This window comes from Oncorhynchus tshawytscha, linkage group LG04, assembly GCF_018296145.1.
Source record: "Oncorhynchus tshawytscha isolate Ot180627B linkage group LG04, Otsh_v2.0, whole genome shotgun sequence".
NCBI lineage: Eukaryota > Metazoa > Chordata > Actinopteri > Salmoniformes > Salmonidae > Oncorhynchus > Oncorhynchus tshawytscha.
In genome coordinates, this window is record NC_056432.1 from 33,825,354 (window position 1) to 33,852,876 (window position 27,523).

General features: G+C 44.2%; 1 protein-coding gene across 3 annotated transcripts in view; it reads left to right on the forward strand.

The window, feature by feature from the left end:
* The first annotated feature begins 395 nt into the window (after positions 1-395).
* The window catches only part of LOC112248609 (clathrin heavy chain 1), a 39,033-nt gene continuing 11,905 nt past the window's right edge, over positions 396-27,523 (forward strand). Inside the window, exons 1-12 of one of the 3 annotated variants that reach the window (XM_024417771.2) lie at positions 396-794; positions 19,720-19,927; positions 22,566-22,834; positions 23,019-23,180; positions 23,417-23,530; positions 23,861-24,034; positions 24,291-24,488; positions 24,799-24,999; positions 25,622-25,774; positions 26,253-26,375; positions 26,757-26,894; positions 26,980-27,144. In XM_024417771.2, coding sequence (XP_024273539.1) covers positions 753-794; positions 19,720-19,927; positions 22,566-22,834; positions 23,019-23,180; positions 23,417-23,530; positions 23,861-24,034; positions 24,291-24,488; positions 24,799-24,999; positions 25,622-25,774; positions 26,253-26,375; positions 26,757-26,894; positions 26,980-27,144 — 1,947 coding nt within the window. In that variant the 5' untranslated portion in view covers positions 396-752. Of the gene's footprint in view, positions 795-19,719; positions 19,933-22,565; positions 22,835-23,018; positions 23,181-23,416; positions 23,531-23,860; positions 24,035-24,290; positions 24,489-24,798; positions 25,000-25,621; positions 25,775-26,252; positions 26,376-26,756; positions 26,895-26,979; positions 27,145-27,523 lie in introns of those variants that run through there. The other 2 variants (XM_024417772.2, XM_042320671.1) reach the window with 2 other exon arrangements.

Below are 27,523 nucleotides of genomic sequence, written 5' to 3' on the forward strand. Positions count from 1 at the left end.
CATTTACTCAAGTGTTTCTATTATTTTAGGAGTTACCTGTATGGTGCACATACATAGCATAAATCAAATCAAATTGGTCGCGCACACATATGCGCATATGTTATTGAAGGTGCAGCGAAATGCCTACTCCTACCTTGACTAATACATCATTTAAATTCCTCTTTTACAATCCCAACATATTTTCTCACTACTAGACACTTTTCACAGGGTGGGGTAAAGGCATATTCCCAACGTCTCAGCACTTGAGTTTGCAGAAATCGGAAGGGGAGTGGGCGCCTGTCACGTGCCTTTATTTCGACTTAGGGAAAATTAAGGGGAAGGGGCAGCGGAGGGGTACATTGAGGACATCCGATTTTTTTTTCTGCATTGGTAGGCTATTTGTGGGGAAATCCTCTTGGTTAGCTGTAGGGCTTATAAGTAGCAAGTGTATTATTTTGTATAATACTGTAAGCAACATTAGAGCTTCACAAAAATAGTTTTCTCCCAGAGCTAGTGTAATTATGTTTTGGACTATTTTACTTAGCGGAAGCGTAGAGTTTTGGTTCAGGAGTGTTGTTTGGGTGCTACTGAACGAGAGCAGGCAGTGAATTCAGGTGATATCAACGCAAGCCGGCGAGACCCCTATCATTGCACATCGCATTTTACTTTTGGGGCGTTTTGGGGACTTCCAATACAATACAACATTCATTCCTCTTCGTGTCCCCTTCCCCTTTCCTTTTCTCCGGACAATTGAAACATAGAAAGCCTCAAGAATGGCCCAGATACTGCCGATACGATTTCAGGAACATCTGCAGGTAAGAAGACAAACAGCCGGGGGAAAAAACGCAGTACAGATGCATTTTCGCACAGTTCTTTAGCTTTCCAGGTCCGCACGTAAGAAACACAACTACGCATTTAAATTTAATCGTACATGGGGCTGTAGCCTGCAAGGAGAATGCTCAATATAGCCACAGGCCTAGCTAGCTTGTGCAGGGCAGATGATGACTTGATAAAATTGAACAGTCAAATCGTACTGGGAGGCGATAGTATGCTTACTGCAGACCCGAAAACACAGACAGTGATTCACGCCGCAGTCTGTTCAAGTGGAAAAACGTCGCTGTCACAACTCCCAGAGCCTACGCGTCAAAGCTCGAAACCGCAGTATTTTGACACTTTGTTGCCTTGATCGCGGCACTGAAGTGCCAAGATTGTTAATTAACCCTACATGACACATCCGATTTAACGAATACGTTCCAAATGTATACCATTTGACCTCCATAGAATGAGTTAGAGGAAAGTTAATCGGATCGTAAATCATAGCGCTGTCCACTCAACTAGAATCAAGCTCTCGTGATTACGTTTTTGGTCATGGTTCTCAATCTGAATCGATTGGTTATTTAGGCTATGTTGGTTAATGAGCTATAGGCCTACACAATTAACTATTGTTAGAATTGAGTGATTTGAGAGAAATGCATGCGGTTATATAAACTATCTGTGCTTCATATTTTTAAATTAGTAGGCCTTGTTCGAGAACCCACCAGTAAACCTCTCCATATGCGTAGTGGATCACATCAATGCGGTAATGTTGTTAATTTTGGTAGCTGCACCGGCCCAGTTTCTTGGGACCAAAGTGCAAGTTTCTTGTGATGCGCTGGTTCAAGCCCTACTCTGCTCGTTCCCCCTCCATTCCTACAAATGCATCCATTGAAAGGCAACACACCATTATTTGATCAGGCATGTCTATTAATTGAAAGTGTATCCATTTAGTCCTAATAGAAATGCCTGGAATAAACTGAGGACTCTGGGCCTCAAGTTGCTTTGTTTTTTCTCCTGAATTGGTATTTACAGCCTCTATGCATTAAACAGTATAGTCTGGGTGGGTTTAGGTATGGATTTACATGCACTGCCATGTAGACACAGATGAGACTGGCTTTATTGTTTTAACTCTATGTAGAACTACTATAATACATGTGGAGACACCTTCAAATTAGTGGATTCGACTATTTCTGCCACACCCATTGCTGACAGGTGTATAAAGTCGAACACACAGCCATGCAATCTCTATAGACAGACATTGGCAGGAGAATATCCTTACTGAAGAGCTCAGTGACTTTCAACGTGGCTGTCATTGGATGCCTCCTTTCCAACAAGTCAGTTCGTAAAATTTCTGCCCTGCTAGTTAGAACCGTCGGGAGCTTCAAGTCGAAGCGCGTTCTCTGGAGTGAAGCTTCACCGTCTGGCAGTCCGATGGACGAATCTGGGGTTGGAGAACGCTACCTGCCTGACTGCGTAGTGCCAACTGTAAAATTTGTTGGAGGAGGAATAATGGTCTGGGGCTGTTTTTCATGGTTCGGGCTAGGCCCTTTAGTTCCAGTGAAGGGAAATCTTAACGTGACAGCATAGCATGACATTCTAGATGATTCTATGCTTCCAACTTTGGGGAATGCCCTTTCCTGTTTCAGCATGACAAATGCCCCTGTGTACAAAGCGAGGTGCATACAGAGATGGTTTGTCGAGCTCGGTGTGGAAGAACTTGACTGGCTTGCACAGATCCCTGACCTCAACACCATCGTTCACCTTTGGGATGAATTGGAATGCTGACTGCGAGCCAGGCCTAATGGCCCAACATCAGTTCCCGACCTCACTAATGCTCTTGTGGCTTAATGGAAGCAAGTCCCCGCAGCAATGTTCCAACATTTAGTGGAAAGCCTTCCCAGGAGAATGTAGGCTGTTATAGCAGCATAGGGGGAACCAACTCCATATTAATGCTCATGATTTTGGAATGAGATGTTTGACAAGCAGATGTCCACATACTTTTGGTCATGTAGTGTAAATGCCATTTAGCAGATGCTTTTATCCAAAACAACTTAGTCATGCGTTCATACATTTTTACACATGGGTGATTCTGGGAATCATACCCACTACCCTGGCGTTACAAGCGCCATGCTCTACCAACTGAGCTACAAAAGACTATAGAACTATTACACTGCTGGACTTTTCACAATTGTATAAGGCTAGGAATAAACAGAGCACCCTCAATAAACATTGGCCTACACACACACACACACACACACACACACACACACACACACTGTTAATTAAGCATTGCCAGTGTCTCATTGTGTGGGCTTGTACATGTAATTAAACACTAAATTAGTGTAATTCTCCTTTTTCCCAGGCTTGACTGACTGACCCTAATCTAGGCCGTGTGTGAGGTAGAGGTCTTCTCGGGTCCTAGGACAATCAGACCCGAACACAAATGGACCTGACAACAATCAGACCTAGACCTGACCCATACCCTTACTGGTCCGGGTTGACAAGTGACAAAATAATTTGTTTTAGACCGATGCTCCCGAGTGGCACTGCATCGCATTGCTAGAGGTGTCACTACAGACACCCTGGTTCGAATCCAGGCTGTATCACAACTGGCCGTGTTTGGGAGTCTCATAGGGCGGCACACAATTGGCCCAGCGTCGTCCGGGTTTGGCCGGTGTAGGGCATCATTGTAAATGAGAATTTGTTCTTAACTGACTTGCCTAGTAAATAAAGGTTAAATTAAAAAATATATAATATCAGCCAAGTTTCTCTTCTTGTTAATGAATACAGTGCCTTCAGGAAGTATTCACACCCCTTGACTTCTTCAACATTTTGCTGTGTTACAGCCTGAATTTAAAATGTATAAAATCTAGTTTTTGTGCTACTGATCTATACACAATACCTCACAATGTTAAAGTGGAATTTTGTTTTGAAAAAATTCTAAACAGAATTGTCTTGAGTCAAGTATTCAACCCCTTTCCTATGGCAATCCTAAATGCGTTCAGGAGTAAAAATGTGCTTAACAACTCGCGTAATGCGTTGCATGGACACACTGTGTGCAATAATAGGGGTTAATATGATTTTTGAATGATTACCTCATCTCTGTACCCCACACAGGTCCCTCATTCGAGCAGTGAATTTCGAACACAGATTCAACCACAAAGATCAGGGAGATTTTCCAATGCCTGGCAAAGAACGGTACAGTCGATGGGTAATAAATAAATAAAAAGCAGACACTGACTATCCCTTTGAGCATGGTAAAACATATTAATTTAGCTTTGGATGGTGTATCAATACACCCAGTCACTACAAAGATACAGGCGTCCTTCCTAACTCAGTTGCCGGGGAGGAAGGAAACCACTCAGGGATTTCATCATGAGGCCAATGGTGACCTTAAAACAGTTACAGTTTAATGGCTGTGATTGGAGAGAACTGAGGATGGATCAACATTGTAGTTACTCTACAATAATAACCTAAATGACAAAGTGAAAAGAAGGAAGAAACAGAATGTACAGAATGAAAATATTCCAAAACATGCATCCTGTTTGCAATAAGGTACTAAAGTAATACTGCAAAAAATGTGGCAAAGAAATGAACTTTTTGTCCTGAATACACATCACTGAGTACCACTCTTCATATTTTCAAGCATAGGTGGTGGCTGCATCATATTTTGGATATGCTCGTTATCGGCAAGGACTAGGTAGCTTTTATAAAAAGAAAATCCTAGAGGAAAACCTGGTTCAGTCTGCATTCCAACAGACACTGGGAGATGAATTCTCTTTTCAGCAGGACAATAACCTAAAACACAAGGCCAAATATACACTGGAGATTCTTACCAAGACGAGATTGAATGTTCCTGAGTGGCCTAGTTAGTTTTGACTTAAATCTACTTGAAAATCGATGGCAAGACTTGAAAGTTGCTGTCGAGCAAAGAGTTTTAAAAAATAATTATGGGAAAATATTGTACAATCCAGGTCTGCAAAGCTCTTCGAGACTTACCCAAAAAGACTCACAGGTGTATTCGCTGCCAAAGTTATTGACTCTGGGGTTGAATAGGTATCTAATCAAGATATGTTAGTATTTTATTCTTCATTACACTTAACATTTTTTTTTTTTTTAATTCTTCCACTTTGACATTAGAGTATTTTGTGTAGATTGTAAAAAAAAAAATATTAAAAAAAAAAGGAAAGATGAAAGACATACATTTTAATCCCAATTTGTAACACAGCAAAATGTGGAAAAGGTCAAGGGGTTTGAATACTTTCTGAAGGCACTGTAGGTCTTTTTGGATCGGCCTTCTATAAGTCAATAAATTCACCTTGTTAGTGTAAAATAAATATGCTATAGGTTGTGCGGAGCTGTGGTCGGGTCTATCAGCTGTAGTTACATAGACCCGAGACCCGATGACAATCAAACAGGATCTGACCTGTACCGAGGGAAAAGTTTGGATTTTGGACCCAGACCCTCTCGGGTGTTTGGGTGGTCCCGTGAAGACCTCTAGTGTGAGGGAGAAAGAGTGTCTGTGTAAATGGATTCTTGACCTATGCCCTTTAGTAGTTCATTTACAGTGCAGTACAGTGTGTGCATTAGTCTATTAGCAGATTCATGATTATTCTGGGGCTCAGTCTGTGACAAATTATGCTCTGCATTATATAGGGCAGATATTGCTAAAAGCACCCACCCTCTGCTTTAGCTCAGTGGGCTTATGCAGTCATAAGTCTCACAGAATACCTAAGTTTAATACCCTGTCATTTAGCCTCAGCCTGACACTGCCCTAGTAAGAGGGAGATAGATACCTGTAAGGGGTTTAGCCAATCATTAAAGGATTGGAAGTGGGGCAATTCGGGCAAATGCCAGATGGGCTGGTCCATCTTTAGCCCAGTGAGCTTGTCTATGTATACTTTTTTTCTGCAGAAGTATGGATCATTATTTGGCTAATAATGAGGGACCTGAGAGAAACAAATTGTCAGGTGTATAAGAAATTCCTGGGCTGATTTCTTGTCCCAGTCCGTCCATGTTGCCTGTCCACCCTGCTTTGTGATATTACTCTACACAGAGGGTGGTGCGGACAGCCCAGCATTTCACTGGGGTGAGGTCCCAGCCATTCAGGATATACACACCAAGCGATGTCTGTGGAAGGCCTGAGAAATTGCCAAAAACTCCAGCCACCCCTGCCATAGATTCTCTCTGCTTCTGTCAGGCAGTATCAGAGTATCAGGTCTCGGACCAGCAGGCTCCGAGACAACTTCTACCCCAAGCAATGATACTTTTTAAACAGATAGACAATAGCTGCCCACCACCACCAAGGACTATATGCACTGACTATGCACTCTTACTGCTCTCTACCCACACACGCCTACATTGACACGCTTGTGCACACTCACACTGAACACACACACACACTCATTACCACGCAGACTACCACTTATGCTGCTGCCATATTGTTTATTATTATTAATCCTGCTACCAGTCACTTTCCCCCAAGTTTTACCAGCCACTCCATTTTCTTACCAGACAAATTTTTTTCAGGATAAAATAAAGAATTAAGATGCATCACAGAAAACACTGTAGCCCACACTTTCACCACTGTAGCGTTGAGATTCTCTATTCCAGACTACCACACACACACACACACACAACACACGTTTGATTTTTTTACATGTGGGCTCTGGATTGGAAAACAATAATGCTCCCAAATGCTCTATGACAACCCGCTAGTGTGGCTGGTAAAAATAGACATTCTACCAGCCAATGGCAAAATCTACCAGCATTTGGCTGGTGGCTGGTGTTAATTTCTCACTCTGTGTACATACTGTATCTACCTCAACTACTCCAGTATCCCTGCACATTTTACATTTGGTACTGGCACTGACCCTGTATATAGTATGCAAATTCTCTTTTTTATTTTATTTTGTGTTTTTGTTTGTTATATTATATGGAATACTGCGTTGTTGGGAAGGGCTTGCAAATTAAACATTTAACTATACTTGTGCATATGACAAATAAAAGTTGAAACTACTAACAGATTACCAGCTCCCTGCTCTTGGCGGCTGCTGTTGTCTCCATTAATAGACAGATGCGGTAAGCAGGCCCATTTAACCCAGCAAACCACATCAGGGCAGGAAGGGGAAGTTAGGTGATGATGATCATCAGGCCCAGCAGAGCACCTCTGGCAGGAGAACTGTTGCCTGGAACTGCTCTGTCTAATGGCTGGAGTACCGTCAGTCAGGCATATCGCTGCATACTAACCCCCCATCCCCCCACACACAAACCACAATCTCAGCTGAAACAATGCACCTAACTGGAATGAGCTGTCCTAAAACTGTAGTCTGTTATTGTCAGTCAATATTGTTGTGTACCATTCTTTATTCATGGCTGTGTTCTTAGGCAAAATTGTGAGTGAGCCCACTCCCTTGGCTGAGAAGCAACCCCACACATGAATGGTCTCAGGATGCTTTACTGTTGGCATGACACAGGACTGATGGTAGCGCTCACCTTGTCTTATCCAGACAAGCTTTTTTCCAGATGCCCCAAACAATCGGAAAGGGGATTCGTCAGAGAAAATGACTTTACCCCAGTCCTCAGCAGTCCAATCCCTGTGCCTTTTGCAGAATATCAGTCTGTCCCTGATGTTTTTCCTGGAGAGAAGTGGCCTTTTTGCTGCCCTTCTTGACACCAGGCCATCCTCCAAAATCTTCACCTCACTGTGCGTACAGATGCACTCACACCTGCTGCCATTCCTGAGCAAGCTCTGTACTGGCGGTGCCCCGATCTCACAGCTGAATCAACTTTAGGAGATGGTCCTGGCGCTTGCTGGACTTTCTTGGGTCCCCTGAAGCGTTCTTCACAACAATTGAACCACTCTCCTTGAAGTTCTTGATGATCCGATAAATGGTTGATTTAGGTGCAATCTTACTTGCAGCAATATCCTTGCCTGTGAAGCCCTTTTTGTGCAAAGCAATGATAACTGCACGTGTTTCCTTGTACATAACCATGGTTGACAGAGGAAGAACATTAATTCCAAGCACCACCCTCCTTTTGAAGCTTCCAGTCTGTTTTTCGAACTCAATCAGCTTGACAGAGTGATCTCCAACCTTGTCCTTGTCAACACTCACACCTGTGTTAGCGAGAGAATCACTGACATGATGTCAGCTGATCATTTTGTGGCAGGGCTGAAATGCAGTGGAAATGTTTTTTTGGGGATTCGGGGCAAAGAGGGACTTTGCAATAAATTGCAATTAATCTGATTACTCTTCATAACATTCTGGAGTATAGGAAAATTGCCATCATACAAACTGAGGCAGCAGACTTTGTGAAAATTAATATTTGTCATTCTCAAAACTTTTGGCCTCGACTGTACATACACATGCAGGTAGGCCTGCTGCCTCAGACAGGATATTTTATTTTTTATCTATTTGTCAAAAATAAAATGAACTGCATTGTTGCGAAAGGGCTCGTAAGTAAGCATTTCAAGGTAAAGTCTACACTTGTTGTATTCGGTGCATGTGACTAATAAATTATATTTAGGCTAAACAAACAGCGATGGATTACACTCATAACCATGGTCCGCATCGAATGTGAGATTGTAACACACATGTCCATGAAGGAGTGGTGTGTGTGACTGTGTGTTGGTTGGTTCTTCAATCCCTGTATGGACCAAAAATCCCCAAAAGTTTCCACAAGGATAGTAAAACAAGGAAAATGCTCCCTCTTTAGGACATTTCCCACGTCCCCATGTGGACAAATGCTATTTTAAGTTTAGCGTTAGGGTTACAATTAGGGTTAGGGTAAGGGTTTTGGGGTAAGGTTAGAGGTGAAATCGGATTTTGAATGGAAGTACATTTTTAGGTCCCCACAAGGATAGAAGAACAAAACGTGTGGTGTGTGTGTGTGCGCACTCACTGGGCTGTGGAAACTGAGTGTGTATCAAGACACCGGGGGTGTTTCAATTTGCAATACTATCGTGCTCTGAGCACGCAAACTGGAGCATGCAATGGTCAGAGTTTTTGAAACGGAGCACAGAGGGCACTTCTTGGGTGCATACTTTGTTTTTGTTCTCCTTTCGAAGCATGCATTGGCGCAAACTTCAAATATTTACAGGATTGTTGACGTAATGTGACGCCTAGACGCAACCGTGTAAAAACGATGGAAAATGTTATTGAAACCAATGGTGGCTGTTTTGCAGCTGAAGCGAGAAAATGAACTCAGACTTCCGAATGAAATGTTGCCCGTTCACATCTCATATGTTTGCCGGACTACAATCCATTTATCTCGATACGTTAATAAATACATACTGTGCTAATTCTGACATGTTTACCTGCCTACAATACCCACTGTCGTGTGGGTAGATCGCATGACCATAGCCAGTTAGCCCTATTGGATTTACTATCTAGCTACCCACAAAGAATTGACAGCTAGTCATCTACCTCACATAACATTAGATTTAGATTGTTTTTGCCCGTTAAACCAGCTGGCTAGCTAGATGATTACTATTGACTTATAGCTAGCTGATAATTATTAAGTAAAAAGGTTTGCTTTGTGTATGTCTAGTTTAGTCTCTGCCATTATCCTGACTGGAAGAAGGTTCTGTGAATGGGGAGATACAGCGTGAGGTAATCCAGTAGATGGAGTGCGAGTTCTTTTCAAATGTAATGTTTTATGCGTTCTCCACACTCTGGTCCTCACAAGAACGTACTAATAAGAAGGTCCTCGGAGAATACACTCGGAGCATAAGTGTGGAGCACTGTAGAGCACTGTAGTGTGCATATTGAGAAACACCCTGGGTTGTGGTTGCGAGTGATTTAGTCTGGAATGTTCTATATAGGAACGGGGGTGCTTCCGGTGACTCAGCCACCCCACCCTAACCCAGGCCTCAAACAAGCACTGTATTCCAGGAATTCTTGAGTACAGCCCCCCCCCCCTCCCCAATTCCCCCAGCTTACTGGTTACCTCTTCCTTCCTTTACTTCTCTATCTCCCTCTATCCTCCCTCCTCCTGAGAGATTTCTGGCAGCCAGTGGAGATATCTCCTCTTTTGGCCTTTCCTCTGATGTTATCGTCTGATTTGGTGCTCCATCCTAACCCCTGACCCCCTCACAGAGCTGGGTGAGGCCCATTGGAGACCGAAAGACACGAGTCAGTTTGTGTTTTTCCCCCATCATGGTTAGGGTATGGGGAGGGCAAGGTGATCCTAGATCTGTGCCTAAGGTCAAGAACAACTTCACCTGGAATTTAGCCAGTATCACTGAATACTATTACTGAAAATGGTTGAAAACCTTCAGGTGGTATGTTGTGGTTGTAACCAACCATGTTCAGTATTCACTGATATTGGCTATATCTTCAGATCAAGAGGCTTCTTCTCATTAGGACAATGATATGCTCAATGATGGAGATCTGTCTCTCTGAAAATGATGACCTGCTGGGAGAGATCACATCACACTCTAGATCAGACCTGTGTCCCAGTTGGCACTATGTTACCTATATAGTGCACTACTTTTGACCTGGGGCCTACACACACTAATGAATAGGGTGCCATTTGGGAGTCACACTAGAGATCAGGGCACATTCTCAGCCTACTCCGGGAAGCCCCTGTGAACCCACTAGCAGAGGTCTGTGCTGAATCAACCATGTGAACAGGCTGCTGTTTACATGGTATTTACTTAGAAATTACGTAACATGGTAATTACACAACAATTACATGGTTATTAGTGTTCGGCATCTGAGATTCCTGAAACAAGCGCCACTATGTACAGTTTTGTATTTCGTAGTGTTGGGTTATTTGAATTAAATATGCAGCAGAAACTACTGCTGCATGTTATGGTATAATGCCTCAGTAAAAGCTAAATGAATAGCAGCTGTCATTGAAAATAAAGCTTTCCAGAGTCAGCCTAATATCCTGTTGTTGTCTGTCTGCCTGCCGTATGCTACTGTATGCCCACACTGTTTCCATGGGCTGACTGTGATGGGTGCCACCACCGCCTAACCTTCTTGGAAACGACATTTAAGAATTTCCTCCTCAGAAAATTGGACAAGAACGGGAGTTCTTTTAATAGAGGGAGTGATTTTGGTACCAACTGTTTTCCCGACCTTTAGGCAAATGTCAGCAACTGGTGCCTTTGTTTTTTCCTATGATTTTTTTTTCATGGAGGTACGACTCCAGCAAATCTCACTGCTTCTATGGATGTTTCAGTGTTTTCCACAAGCACATGTAGTAGCCAGTCAGACTCCCCTGGGGGGGGGGGGTCGAGTCGAATTTTTGTTTGCCTAAAAAGCTCTACTTTTCATCCAGCAACTATCAGGAAATAACACTGATCAAACGTTCACATTTTTACAGTGTTAGTTTCACCAGTTATTGTACAATATGATATAAAACAGAAAAAACATCATTTTGACTTCACTGGGCCTTTAAAGAATCATGTAACAATTTGAGCTTCTACTTTTAAAAATCCACCGTTCCAGATACAAGTCTCTCACCGTTGCCCCTTGCTATAGACCACCTTCTGCCCCCAGCTGTGCCCTGGACACCATATGTGAATTGATTGCCCCCCATCTATCTTCAGAGCTCATGCTTCTAAGTGACCTAAATTGGGGCATGCTTAATACCCCGGCCATCCTACAATCTAAGCTTGATGCCCTCAGTCTCTCACAAATTCTCAATGAACCTACCAGGTACAACCCCAAATCTGTAAACATGGGCACCCTCATAGATATCATCCTAACCAACCTGCCCTCCAAATATACCTCTGCTGTCTTCAACCAGGATCTCGGCGATCACTGCCTCATTGCCTGCATCCGTAATGGGTCTGCGGTCAAACGACCACCCCTCATCACTGTCAAACGCTCCCTAAAACACTTCAGCGAGCGGACCTTTCTAATCTACTTTGCCCGGGTATCCTGGAAGGATATTGACCTCATTCCGTCAGTAGAGGATGCCTGGTTATTCTTTTAAAAGTGCTTTCCTCACCATCTTAAATAAGCATGCCTCATTCAAAAACATTTGAACCAGGAACAGATATAGCCCTTGGTTCACTCCGGACCTGACTGCCCTTGACCAGGACAAAAGCATCCTGTACCGTACTGCATTAGCATCAAATAGGCCCTGAGATAATCAACTTCTCAGGGAAGTTGGGCACCAATATACACAGGCAGTTAGGAAAGCAAAGGCTAGCTTTTTCAAACAGAAATTTGCATCCTGGAGCACAAACTCCAAAAAGAGCACCTCCTCACAGCTGCTCACTGCACTGAGGCTAGAAAACACCACTGATAAATCCACGATAATTGAAAATTTCATTTTTCATTTCAATAAGCATGCTTTCCACCTGGCTACTCCTATCAAATCAAATGTATTTATATAGCCCTTCGTACATCAGCTGATACCTCAAAGTGCTGTACAGAAACCCAGCCTAAAACCCCAAACAGCAAGCAATGCAGGTGTAGAAGCACGGTGGCTAGGAAAAACTCTAGAAAGGCCAAAACCTAGGAAGAACCTACCCCGGTCAACAGCCCTGCACTCCCCACAGCAACTTGCCCAAGCATCCCCATTTCTCCTTCACCAAAATCTAGCCAGGCTAGACAATCTGGACCCTCTCTTTCTAAAATGATCCCCTGAAATTGTTGCAACCCCTATTACTAGCCTGTTCAACCTCTCTTTCGTATCGTCTGAGATCCCCAAAGATTGGAAAGCTGCCGCGGTCATCCCCCTCTTCAAAGGGGGAGACACTCTAGACCCAAATTGCTACAGACCTATATCTATTCTACCCTGCCTTTATAAGGTCTTCGATAGCCAAGTTAACAAACAGATCACCGACCATTTCGAATCCCACCGTACCTTCTCCGCTATGCAATCTGGTTTCCGAGCTGGTCATGGGTGCACCTCAGCCACGCTCAAGGTCCTAAATGATATCATAACCGCCATCGATAAGAGACAATACTGTGCAGCTGTATTCATCGACCTGGCCAAGGCTTTCGACTCTGTCATTCACCACATTCTTATCGGCAGACTCGACAGCCTTGGTTTCTCAAATGACTGCCTCGCCTGGTTCACTAACTACTTCTCAGATCGAGTTCAGTGTGTCAAAATGGAGGGCCTGTTGTCCGGACCTCTGGCAGTCTCTATGGGGGTGCCACAGAGTTGAATTCTTGGGCCGACTCTTTTCTCTGTATACATCAATGATGTTGCTCTTGCTGCTGGTGATTCTCTGATCCACCTCTACGCAGACGACACCATTCTGTATACTTCTGGCCCTTCTTTGGACACTGTGTTAACAAACCTCCAGACGAGCTTCAATGCCATACAACACTCCTTCCGTGGCCTCCAACTGCTCTTAAATGCAAGTAAAACTAAATGCATGCTCTTCAACCGTTCGCTGCCCACACCTGCCTGCCCGTCCAGCATCACTACTCTGGGCGGTTCTGACTTAGAATATGTGGACAACTACAAATACCTAGGTGTCTGGTTAGATTGTGAACTCTCCTTCCAGACTCATATTAAACATCTCCAATCCGAAATCAAATCTAGAATCGGCTTCCTATTTCACAACAAAGCGTCCTTCACTCATGCTGCCAAACATACCCTCGTAAAACTGACTATCCTACCGATCCTTGACTTCGGCGGTGTAATTTACAAAATAGCCTCCAACACTCTACTCAGCAAATTGGATGCCATCTATCACAGTGCCATCCGTTTTGTCACCAAAGCCCATATACTACCCACCACTGCGACCTGTATGCTCTTGTTGGCTGGCCCTCGCTTCATATTCGTTGCCAAACCCACTGGCTTAAGGTCATCTATATGTCTTTGCTAGGTAAAGCCCCGCCTTATCTCAGCTCACTGGTCACCATAGCAGCACCCACCCGTAGCACGCGCTCCAGCAGGTATATTTCACTGGTCAAACCCATTCCTCATTTGGTCGCCTTTCCTTCCAGTTCTCTGCTGCCAATGACTGGAACGAACTGCAAAAATCACTGAAGCTGGAGACTCATATCTCCCTCACTAAATTTAAGCACCAGCAGTCTGGGCAGCTCATAAATCACCAATCCAACTACCTCATCCCCATACTGTTATTTATTTTTCTCCTTTGCACCCCAGTATCTTTACTTGCACACTCATCTTCTGCACACCTATCATTCCAGTGTTTTAATTGATATATTGTAATTATTTTGCCACTATGGCCTATTTATTGCCTTACCTCCCTTATCCTATCTCATTTGCACACACTGTATATAGACTTTTTCTATTGTATTATTGACTGTATGTTTGTTATTCCATGTGTAACTCTGTTTGTGTCGCACTACTTTGCTTTATCTTGGCCAGGTCGCAGTTGTAAATGAGAACTTGTTCTCAACTAGCCTACCTGTTTAAATAAAAATAAAAAAGTCTGCTGACTTCCACAGGCTTCAAGCTTCCTTCTCAGCTATCCACAATACAGCTATGATTGAAGAATGAAGCAGGTGTTAAACATTGGCTTTGCTATGCAGAAAGCAGCAGTTGACTACTTCATTGTCAGCACACCGATATCAATATCTTTGAAAATACCATGTACTGTAAGTATCATTAGCTTTTAAACAATTCAATCTGTTTTCTTTTATCATATTTTGTACCAGAGTGAGGCTATCTCTCCACTAGTCTAACTATTGTTCCTGCAGTGAAGAGGGTTCACCATCTTCATCGACTGTTTTCATAATTTATCTGCAGATAATCGCCAAAAAGCCTACCAGTATGAAAATTTGGGGGCCAAATGAACAGCTCTTGTACTGATGCAATTCGGTAGGCTACTGACAGGGTTGGGTAGGTTACTTTCTAAATTTAATCCGTTACAGTTACTAGTTACCTGTCCAAATTTGTAACAATAATGCTACTTTTGAATTACCCAAACTAATGTAATCTGATTACATTCAGTTACTTTTTTGATTACTTTCCCCTTATTAGTCAATAAGAAGAAGACAACAATGTATGTTGCAAGTTGAACAGAATCTATTGTAGGATAAATCAATGTTAAAGTTTACATAGCTGGCCATATATGGATTTTAAATGTGACTTTATAGGTTGGTTATGTAGGTTATGTAGGCTTCTTCTAACTAAACCATCGCTTTCTACTACATATAATAACACCATTTAAATTATATATTTCCATTAAAAAACAGTTCAGAATTCCAGTCATTCGAATAAATGTTATACCCCTTGAACTTCAAGAATATGACTTGGAAATATGGAAGTATAGATTAGCCAAATGATTTTACCTGAGCAGAATACCAAAACTAAGGACTTATTAGCCAGCCCTACTCTGTTGTTGATGAATTTGTGGTGATGGAGGACTGATTGGGCTCATTGATTCGAGTTGAAAAATAAATGCTGCGCTCATGGAATGGCATGCACTGAGCACTACTGAAAAGTGCTATTTACATTTGAAAAATGAATGCCATGTTCTGCATTTGCTATAGGTCTATTGTTTCACTTTTTGTTGGTGACACTTTGATATCTTGATAATATGCAGCTGTTTTAAAGGGCAAATCCACAGATGAAACAATAACAAAATGGACCTCTGTTTTGGTAAAAAGCTAAAGGAATGGGCCTGGAGAAATGTAACCACTCTCAGATTAATAGACCGAGCTATGGATGGACTGATCATCCATGATATCAACATTGTTTTATCCATGTAATGAGGCCATACAGTGTTTGTTTACATTGACCATGTTTCCAAACATTGGAGAAAAACATGCTTATATTTTGGGTTCTCATAGAGTGTGACAGTTGAACTTAAACTCATGAGGTATTTCTAAGTTATATTCTTCAAGAATCATATAAGTCCAAAAATGGATGTAGCAACTACAGATTGCCCCTTTTTAAGTCTATCAAGTGTGTGAGTTTTGAGCATGTGTCCATTAGGCCTTTGGATTTTGTTATTTAGATTGAGAAATAAAATCCCCACTTTTATTCCACAGGCTGGGATCCGCACTGTGCAGCTGATGCCAGAGCACATTTTTCACTGGCTGGTTTCAAAAACAATGATTGATAGGCAACCTAAACTTCTTGTCCGGATCAATACCATGGACATATAACTACGTTGTATGATTTTATGAATGGCCAGGATATATGAGATCGACTTTATTCAGTCAGTTCGACACCTTTTATGAACTAGTCAAGCTTGCTGTTCGTCAATCAAAGCACAGTAAATAACAGCAGCATTTCTACTGGCCCTGACATGGTGTATTTCTTAAAGGGTGGAATGCTTTTTCTCTATATTCAGCTATTAATATAACATAATAATAAAATGTAGTTATTACACGTATTAAAAAGCTGTGCAGTATAATTTAGCAATACAAGTCATTGCTCAATTCTTTAGAATTGTATTAATTGCATTAATTTTTGTTCCTAAAGAATGTCATTTTGAGATTTGAAAATAGGACGCTTTATAAGAAATGTTGCAAAAGAGGTATGGACATGGCTACAGTAGGCTAGCCAAGAGGAATGATAGGTGTATTTCTTTTTTTTTTTAGCTTTCTTTTTGCAGACTATCAACAGTATCCGGCACATTGCTATTATTTCCCATCGAAGGTTTTACTTTTGTAAAGCCCTTTCCCTAAAATAAATAAGATCAGCGAGTAGATTGCTGGCCGCTTCTTTTTGCTCGGGACAGCTTGCATGTGCTGTGTGAAGGCATCAACGCAATGACGGCTACTGCTGGAGAAGTGACTTGCGGGTGGGCTCGAAGGTGCTTGAATGAACAGCCAATAATTTTGCTCAAATACAAATGATATGACGTTTACGGGTGTAGTCATCAATGGTTTGCAATGGTAAACTGCGACAGAGCAGGTAAATGTTGAACTGGAATGCAAAAAATGCACTGAAAAGTTACTGACCTGACAAGATCCACTGGCCCAACACATGTTTTTTCTGCAGGCCATCATTAATTACCTCTAAAACTCTACCAAGGATCATTTAGCTAGGCTATTTGTTTTAGAATTTTAGGACCCCTTTAGGTATCTCAAACAATATTGTAAAAAGTATTTGATAAAATATTGGTTGTGTGCTTTATTACTATAGCCCATAGTAACGCATTGATAAAAGGCAACAACAAAAAAGTCAGAAATTACATCATAAGGTTTTGAAGTGTCTGCCTGAATTCTAGGAGATAAGAAAGTTCAGCAAATGTATTTTTGGGGACACAATTTTAACCCCTATTTAAGTCCAGTGACTGAGAAGACTGCCCTTTCCACATTAATCATTAGTTTGTAGCCCAAACTGTTTGGGTGCTACAGACAGAAGTTGGCACTTCAGCGTTACTGACTTCAGGCGGGTCCTGTAGGGCTTGTGGGGGTCGTAGAGCAAAACGGAGAACACCATTGTGTAGGCCAAACCGTTCGGATGCTACAGACGTTTTCGTGAGAAGACCAATTTTCGGCATGTCTCATGGTCTGAGACACGGCTGTAGCTCATTCCCTAACCAGAAACCGTGGATTGATGGCAGCATTCGCAAGAAACTGAAAGCGCGAACCACTGCTTTTAATCAGGGCAAGGTGACTGGTAACATGACCGAATACAAACAGTGCAGCTATTCCCTCCGCAAGGCTATCAAACAAGCTAAGCGTCAGTATAGAGACAAAGTAGAATCTCAATTCAACGGCTCAGACGCAAGAGGTATGTGGCAGGGTCTACAGTCAATCACGGACTACAAGAAGAAAACCAGCCCAGTCACGGACCAGGATGTCTTGCTCCCAGGCAGACTAAATAACTTTTTTGCCCGCTTTGAGGACAATACAGTGCCACTGACACGGCCTGCAACGAAAACATGCGGACTCTCCTTCACTGCAGCCGAGGTGAGTAAAACATTTAAACGTGTTAACCCTCGCAAGGCTGCAGGCCCAGACGGCATCCCCAGCCGCGCCCTCAGAGCATGCGCAGACCAGCTGGCCGTTGTGTTCACGGACATATTCAATCAATCCCTATACCAGTCTGCTGTTCCCACATGCTTCAAGAAGGCCACCATTGTTCCTGTTCCCAAGAAAGCTAAGGTAACTGAGCTAAACGACTACCGCCCGTAGCACTCACTTCCGTCATCATGAAGTGCTTTGAGAGACTAGTCAAGGACCATATCACCTCCACCCTACCTGACACCCTAGACCCACTCCAATTTGCTTACCGCCCAAATAGGTCCACAGACGATGCAATCTCAACCACACTGCACACTGCCCTAACCCATCTGGACAAGAGGAATACCTATGTGAGAATGCTGTTCATCGACTACAGCTCGGCATTCAACACCATAGTACCCTCCAAGCTCGTCATCAAGCTCGAGACCCTGGGTCTCGACCCCGCCCTGTGCAACTGGGTACTGGACTTCCTGACGGGCCGCCCCCAGGTGGTGAGGGTAGGCAACATCTCCACCCCGCTGATCCTCAACACTGGGGCCCCATAAGGGTGCGTTCTGAGCCCTCTCCTGTACTCCCTGTTCACCCACGACTGCGTGGCCACGCACGCCTCCAACTCAATCATCAAGTTTGCGGACGACACAACAGTGGTAGGCTTGATTACCAACAATGACGAGATGGCCTACAGGGAGGAGGTGAGGGCCCTCGGAGTGTGGTGTCAGGAAAATAACCTCACACTCAACGTCAACAAAACTAAGGAGATGATTGTGGACTTCAGGAAACAGCAGAGGGAACACCCCCCTATCCACATCGATGGAACAGTAGTGGAGAGGGTAGTAAGTTTTAAGTTCCTCGGCATACACATCACAGACACACTGAATTGGTCCACTCACACAGACAGCATCGTGAAGAAGGCGCAGCAGCGCCTCTTCAACCTCAGGAGGCTGAAGAAATTCGGCTTGTCACCAAAAGCACTCACAAAATTCTACAGATGCACAATCGAGAGCATCCTGGCGGGCTGTATCACCGCCTGGTACGGCAACTGCTCCGCCCACAACCGTAAGGCTCTCCAGAGGGTAGTGAGGTCTGCACAACGCATCACCGGGGGCAAACTACCTGCCCTCCAGGACACCTACACCACCCGATGTTACAGGAAGGCCATAAAGATCATCAAGGACAACAACCACCCGAGCCACTGCCTGTTCACCCCGCTATCATCCAGAAGGCGAGGTCAGTACAGGTGCATCAAAGCTGGGACCGAGAGACTGAAAAACAGCTTCTATCTCAAGGCCATCAGACTGTTAAACAGCCACCACTAACATTGTGTGGCTGCTGCCAACACACTGACTCAACTCCAGCCACTTTAATAATGGGAATTGATGGGAAATGTATCACTAGCCACTTTAAACAATGCTACCTAATATAATGTTTACATACCCTACATTATTCATCTCATATGTATACGTATATACTGTACTCTATATCATCTACTGCATCCTTATGTAATACATGTCACTAGCCACTAACTATGCCACTTTGTTTACATACTCATCTCATATGTATATACTGTACTCGATACCATCTATTGCATCTTGCCTATGCCGCTCTGTACCATCACTCATTCATATATCTTTATGTTCATATTCTTTATCCCCTTACACTGTGTATAAGACAGTAGTTTTTTTGGAACTGTTAGTTAGATTACTTGTTGGATTATTACTGCATTGTCGGAACTAGAAGCACAAGCATTTCGCTACACTCGCATTAACATCTGCTAACCATGTGTATGTGACAAATAAAATTTGATTTGATTTGAGTTCGCCTGTGTCTAGCTTAAAATTACGGATTTAGATAGAGATGATTGTATTATGTTACTTAGATTGATGCATGGTTGCACAAGCATTTTGCTACACTCGCATTAACATCTGCTGACCATGTGTATGTGACTAATAACATTTGATTTGATGTGAGCAATAATGGCACACATTTCAACTATTCCAAAAGAGGTCAAAATATACCCAATCCATTGAAAAGCTGTGTGTGTTGCGGTGTGTTTCAGCTGCAGAACCTGGGGGTGAACCCGGCTAACATTGGTTTCAGCTACCTGACCATGGAGTCTGACAAGTTCATCTGCATCCGGGAGAAGGTGGGCGAGCAGAACCAGGTGGTGATCATAGACATGGCTGACCCCAATAACCCCAGCAGACGTCCTATCTCTGCTGACAGTGCCATCATGAACCCTGCCAGCAAGGTCATCGCCCTCAAAGGTAGGGTACCACCACGACCTTACGCTTGCCTCCCAAGTGGCACCCAATTCGCCCAGGTAACACACAACTTATGACCAGGGCCCATAGGGCACTATGTAGGGAATAGGGTGCCATTTGGGAGTCACATTATGACCCCGCTCCCTGACCGACCCTCCCTGGGCTCCTTATTCGACCAGTGTAATAACAACAACCAAAACGCTCTGTTACAATGCACTCACTAAGTAGTTTCTTGTTAATCCAATGCTGCTGCTATGGTAATTTCAGCCTTACTACAGTACACCGCAATATGAGCAGCCTATTTCTTCATTTGTTCCTGAAAAGTTAAGAACAGTAGATGCGTGTCTGCTTTAGCGTGCGTACTATTCACACAGGATTGCTGTTTATGTAACTCCAGCGTTAACATAGCTGTCAAAAGAAGAGTTGGGTGTATCTGTTATAATGCACTATTTTCTCCCGTGCTATAAATACCAGGAGTCAGTGCACTCAGACATATTGCCTGAAGTGTACTAAATTGGTCATGTAAGTTGATTTTCCGCCACTGCTTCTAGCCCTTAGAGCCCCAAGCGCTTTAGCCTTCATGTCTGTATCGGTTTGCCTTACTTCTGATGCTTTCTCTTCAGGCTTTGCACAACTCTCTACCTCTCTCTCTCTCCACCTTGTTTTTTCTTTGACTGACTCTTTGCTTTCTTCCCCTTGCTTTCTGTCATCTATCAGAGGGTGAGTGTTTCTCTCTCTCTTTCTCTCGCTCTCTCCCTCTCCTCCCTCTCCCGCCGTGAAGTCTGCCTATCTCTCCTACTTCATCTCTCTCTTCCTCTTTTTCTCGGACTGACTCATGGCTTTCTTTCCCTTGCTTTCTGTCTTGTCACCTCTCAGACGGTGAGTTCCTGTCTCTGTCTGCCTGTCCGTCCGTCTATCCGTGGTGTCTTTGGTCATCATGTCCCTTCTCATAAAAGCTTCACCACCTTCTTAACCCACTGAACTCATGTATTCTGATTACTTCTGACAAGTAACCGGATCAATGAGACTGTTTTGTGGACAGAGGAGCATTTGATTCTGTACATTTGAATCCACACATTGTAACTTTCCCACATGGTAACCCCCCACACCCCCTGACTGTGACCTCAAGATTTAGAACTTTTCAGTTTCAGAGTTTCCCCAAAACAGCCCCCCCCCCACACACACACACCCTCACATACTTTTATGAGAACCATACACATGTTAGCATGACCTGTTGTATGCTGGTAGACTGTGTGTGGTATCCATCATCAGATATCATACACACTGGAAGGTGTGTGTGTGTGTGTGTGTGTGTGTGTGTGTGTGTGTGTTAGGGCTGGGCGGTAAACCATAGAACACAATATAACGGTATTCATTCATTCACGGACTGTTTTGGATTTGATTTGTTACGTTAAATAATTCAGTAATGACTAAAAAAAATGATGGCAATCATCTGTTTATCTCCAGTGAGAAACTGCTAACAGCTGAGAAGAGAACTGCTAGCTAACTTACAAGCACAACATGTCAACAACAATCGTCTGACTACCCCTAGTGGTGAAATTAAGAACTGCAATTGAAGCCGAAAATGCAGTCAGAGGAGAAGGATTGTTCTGTCAACGATGTTTTGTTGTTTTTGGGAATAGCGATATTAGGATTTTGATTCTTATGCAATATTCTACAAATAGGACTACCTTACTGTCAGTTTTATCCATTATTTTTGGCTGAAGTTTGGCTGAAACAATTAGACTGGGAAAAGCCCATTAACTATATCGCCCAGCCCTAGTGTGTGTAAGAGGTTTTGGTCTCCAGCCCTAGATCTCACTCTACAGTGTACCAGGTATGTTGTACCTTTTCACCTACATGTTATGGTCTCTGTGAAACCAGTTGCGTTCCTCGCTCACTTCACTGTGCAAACTTAAAACTACAGGACATGCTGTCACTACTATGCTGTCCCTTAGGCTTAGTTCCATTTTTTTAACTGGTTGTGATATGGGAGGTTAGTAAAGTATGGAGATTGATTTCCACACTCATTATTCTCCGCATGCCAGAGACTAGAACAGTTCAGTAGTAGGCAGCGACACTGATTCTAGAAGTTCTTTCTCACTTTTTCTTCGAAATAGTCTAAATGGCTATGCCCTGGTTAAGAATACTTGGGCCTGGAATGTGTGACAAATGTCTTTAAAAAAAAAAAAACATGTAACCTTTTTTTCACAACCTAGGAGATTGAGAACACATTCTCCTTTACAGCAACAACCAGGGGAAGAGTTGCAAAGTTGTCCTGGAGGATCTGTCTTCTAGATACTATCTATTAGGTCTATTGAGCGTGTTATCTATCTACCTCCCTCCTCTTTATCCCCACTGCCTCGACGCTCTCACTGAACAGGGAAATTGAGCACTTTTGACTTATAGAAATCCAGTTTGCTGGGAACTCAAAGGGATAGTTTACACACGCTACAGATTTGTGCAAAGTACAAATCTCATCAATACCTAGAAAGAGGTCCATGATCCTGGATAGTCAGCTAGCAACCCAAATGATGTGAGTTCACTAGCTACAGTTTAGCATTAGCTTCATTCAGGTTCAGCGCAAAACAATGTGTTGTGTCTCACTGTTTCGCCTCTCTCGTCCTCCCTCGGCTCTCAGCTGCTAAGTGCCTGCAGATCTTCAACATTGAGATGAAGAGTAAGATGAAGGCTCACACCATGACCGAGGAAGTCATGTTCTGGAAGTGGATCTCTGTCAACACCGTCGCCTTGGTGACTGAAGCGGCCGTCTACCATTGGAGCATGGAGGGGGACTCGCAGCCCATCAAAGTGTTTGATCGGCACGCTAGTCTGGCCGGATGCCAGATCATAAACTACAGAACAGACGAACAGCAGAAGTGGCTCCTCCTTATAGGGATCTCGGCACAGGTACACACACACACACACACCTTATGATCCGTCTTCTATTGTCTCACATACAAACCCATACTTCACAGCGTGTGCACACATCAGACATAAAGTGTAGGTTTTGTATTCTTAAAGCACCGTACTTCGGTTCTTTTCTAGCATGTTCAGATAGTGATGACATCCCCTCTTTTTTTCTATCCTGCAGCAAAACCGTGTGGTGGGGGCCATGCAGCTGTACTCTGTGGACAGGAAGGTGTCCCAGCCCATCGAAGGCCATGCTGCAGCCTTCGGAGAGTTTAAGGTGGAGGGCAACACCAAAGCCTCCACTCTGTTCTGCTTCGCTGTGCGCAGCCAGGCTGGGGGCAAGGTGAGAACCGGACACTAGGGGGTATACAGGCATGGTGAACCTAGTAATGATTCCATAACAAACCAGGACACCCTCTGTAAGCATTACTTGTGACTGGAGAAACTGGAGGAAGCTTGTGGTTGACTCTTCTGCAGTTGAATGATGATGATTACTTAATGCATGCGGTCAGAGCATACGGTCAGTATGTGTGGTTAGTATGCGGTCACTATGTTGACCTGTGTGGTCATGTTTTCCAGCTGCACATCATAGAGGTGGGTCAGCCGGCTACAGGGAACCAGCCGTTTACTAAGAAGGCTGTTGACGTGTTCTTCCCACCTGAGGCTCAGACAGACTTCCCCGTCGCCATGCAGGTAAGGACCCCTAAAGACCCACCAGGGAAGGACCCACTCGGGGTGCCTCTCTCAATGAATGAATGCATATCAGTCGAGCCAGACTGGATTGGCTGGGAGGTTTTCTTAATGCATATTTAACCAGTACAACTGAAGCGGTTTGTTTTCTGTTTGAGTTTACCATTCTCTTGGCAACATTTATTTACTTCCCAGTAACCTGCACACACATATGTTTAGGATTCGTTAACTATTAAAACACTTAACTGCCGTTCAACAATGCTGATGAGACCTAGGTGTCTTTGGCCCATACAGAGGGTATAATCTCTGTGTCCCCGGTTTCTCTGTCCTCAGATTGGCACCAAGCACGGTGTGATCTACCTGATCACGAAGTATGGCTACATCCACCTGTACGACCTGGAGTCAGGAGTGTGTATCTACATGAACCGCATCAGCGCCGAGACCATCTTCGTCACCGCCCCCCACGAACTCACCTCCGGCATCATCGGGGTTAACAAGAAGGGACAGGTAAGAATGTCAGACCCATTAGAATTACAATACGGATGTATACAACAGGATCTCTATGGTCACTTTGTCATGGGTGGATACCAGGGAAAGCATGTGCACATATACACATTATCCAGCTAAATAAAACGTATTTATATATATTTTTTAATTTGTTTTTGTGTCATGTTCTTTCTTATGTTTATTGAAAATCATCACTAAAAATGTGTTATTAATCCATTGATGTATTTAATTCCTAAATGTTCGGCATCCCCCTCAGGTGTTGTCAGTGTGTGTGGAGGAGGAAAACATAGTGAACTATGCCACCAACGTGCTGCAGAACCCAGACCTGGGCCTGAGGATGGCCGTGCGTTCTAACCTGGCCGGGGCTGAGGAGCTGTTTGCCAGGAAGTTCAACACACTGTTCGCCCAGGGCTCCTACTCCGAGGCTGCCAAGGTGGCCGCATCCACACCCAAGGTAGGTCAGACGCCAGGACTAGGGGAGATGATCTGTTGGGTTGGTTTGGGCTGAAGGAGGGTTGCAACATTACGGTAACTTTCTCAATATTTCCCCAAAACCTGGTTGGAAGATTCCTAGAATCAGTAGGGAATACGGAACCCCCCAACCAGAATTTCTGGAAAACCTGAGAATTTGGGGAAGGTTACTGGAATTTTGTAACACTAGGAGGGGAAAATACAGTCTCTTTCTGGATCCTCCTTAAGCCTTGCTATACACTTAGCAACAATAACATTTAATTACTGTATCTTATCCTCTTCCTCTCCTCCAGGGTGTCCTGCGCACAGCGGAGACCATCCGTAAGTTCCAGAGCGTGCCAGCCCAGCCGGGCCAGGCCTCTCCTCTGCTGCAGTACTTTGGCATCCTGCTGGACCAGGGCCAGCTCAACAAGTTTGAGTCTCTGGAGCTGTGCAGGCCCGTGCTACAGCAAGGACGCAAGCAGCTGCTGGAGAAGTGGCTGAAAGAGGACAAGGTAGGACTGACTGGAGTGGATTAGGCAGCCTTGTTACTATGCTCACACACACACATCAAGACTAAGACTGTGTGTATGTAAACAGAAGTCCCCCACGGGCCTCCTGAGTGGCGGAGTGGTCTAGCTGTGCTGCTAGAGATTCTGGTTCAAGCCCAGGCTCTGTTGCAGCCAGGCGCACCCGGGAGACCCATAGGGCGGCGTACAATTTGCCCAGCGTCGTCCGGGTTAGGGGAGAGTTTGGCCGGCAGGGATGTTCTTGTCCCATCGGGCACTAGCGACTCCTGTGGAGGGCCGGGCGCAATGCGTATGGTGTTTCCTCCGACACATCAGTGAGGCTGGCTTCTGGGTTAAGTGGGCATTGTGTCAACAAGCAGTGCGGCTTGGTTGGGTTGGGTTGTGTTTCTGAGGACGCATGGCTCTCAACCTACGCCTCTCCCAAGCTAGTACGGGAGTTGCAGCGATGAGACAAGACTGTAACTAGCAATTGGATACCATGAAATTGGGGGGGTAAAACTAAACACAGAGGTCCCCCCTCCATAGTCTGTCAATCGATTCCCTTTGTGCTTGTATATTTACCCTGAAATTGCAGTATAGCTAAAGTTGATGTGTTGCGTGTGTGTAGCTGGAGTGTTGTGAGGAGCTTGGTGACCTGGTTAAGGCAGTAGATCCTACGCTAGCCCTCAGTGTCTACCTCAGAGCCAACGTACCCAGCAAGGTGATCCAGTGCTTTGCTGAGACCGGACAGTTCCAGAAGATAGTGCTCTACGCCAAAAAGGTACACTTCACTCTGAGAATGGATGGACCTCCCTTTGGATGTGTTGCAAATAGTACCCTATTCCCTATATAAAGCACTACCCATATGGCTAGTGATGCACTATGAAGGGAATAGGATGCTATTTGGGAGACACAACTCTGAGTATCTCATAGCATTCTGCCATGATCATGATGTAATAAGACAACACTGTTTTAGTAGTACATTTGATTGACCTGAAGTACCTAGTTCTAAAATGTCAGCTTGCCCATTTTGTCTTGTCAGATGACAGTATTATGTGGACTCTCCTCTCTCGTTCTCTCTCCCTGCTCTTTCCTGCCCTCTCTCCCCCTCTTTTCTCTCCCCCTCTTTCCTCCCTATTTTTTTCTCTCCCCCTCTGTTCTCTTTCTCTCCCCCTCTTTCCTCCCTCTTTTTTTCTCTCCCCCTCTGTTCTCTCTCTCCCCCTCTTTCTCTCCCCCCTCTTTTCTCTTTCCTCTCCTAGGTGGGCTACTCTCCAGACTGGGTGTTTCTGTTGAGGAATGTGATGCGGGTCAGTCCAGAACAGGGTCTACAGTTCTCTCAGATGCTGGTGGCAGATGAGGAGCCCCTGGCCAACATCAACCAGGTAACACACGCACATAGCACAGACACAGGCCTGCGTGAACACACACACTGCCCAGTGAGGGGCCTCTCTTGTCTGTTATTCCTCCTTTTTAAGGGCATATCAACTTTCCCCTCCTCCTCTTGTCATAACTGGCTCTGGCTAAAAGTTGCCCACAAGCATAGACCTATGGGCCCTGGCCAAAAGTAGTGCACTGTATAGGGAATATGGTGCGAATTTGGGACATACCCCTAGAATCAGCAGTTTAGAGGTAACTTCATCCTATCTAATCCAGCAATGCACTTCCTTATCCAGCAGGATTATGTCCCTGTGACTCTTGATTACCTCTTTCTCTACTATTATTGGCTGCTAATGTCCCCGCTCTCTCCCTCGTGATTGGTGTAGATAGTGGATGTGTTCATGGAGGGAAGTCTGATCCAGCAGTGTACCTCCTTCCTATTGGACGCTCTGAAGAACAATCAGCCAGCCGAGGGACACCTACAGACACGCCTACTGGAGATGAACCTCATCCACGCCCCCCAGGTACAAACACACACCTTTCATAATGTTTTGTTGTGTTTCTGTTGGTGCAGTATGTGTTGTAATTGGTGGTTCTGTGTGTATCCAGGTAGCCGACGCGATCCTTGGCAACCAGATGTTTAGCCACTATGACCGTGCCCACATCGCCCAGCTGTGTGAGAAGGCTGGACTGCAACAGAGGGCTCTAGAGCACTACACTGACCTGTTCGACATCAAACGGGCTGTCGTACACACACACCTGCTCAACCCTGAGGTACGTAGGTGTATGTGGGGTGGCTTCAAATGTAACCTCTCTCTCGTGTGTTATACCCAGCTTCTACCCCCAAGCCATAAGACACCTGAACAGCTAATCAAAGGGCTACCCAGGCCCCCCTTTTACGCTGCTGCTACTCTCTGTTTATAATCTATGCATAGTCACTAACTCTACCTACATGTACATATTACCTCAATTATTACCTCAACTAACCGGTGCCCCTCCACATAGACTCTGTACTGGTACCCCCTGTATATAGCCTCGCTTGTTATTTTACTGCTGCTGTTGAATTATTTGTTACTTTTATTTTCTATTTTCTACTTATCTATTTTTTTCTAAACCAACAATGCTTTAAGAAGTTAAGGGCTTATAAGTAAGC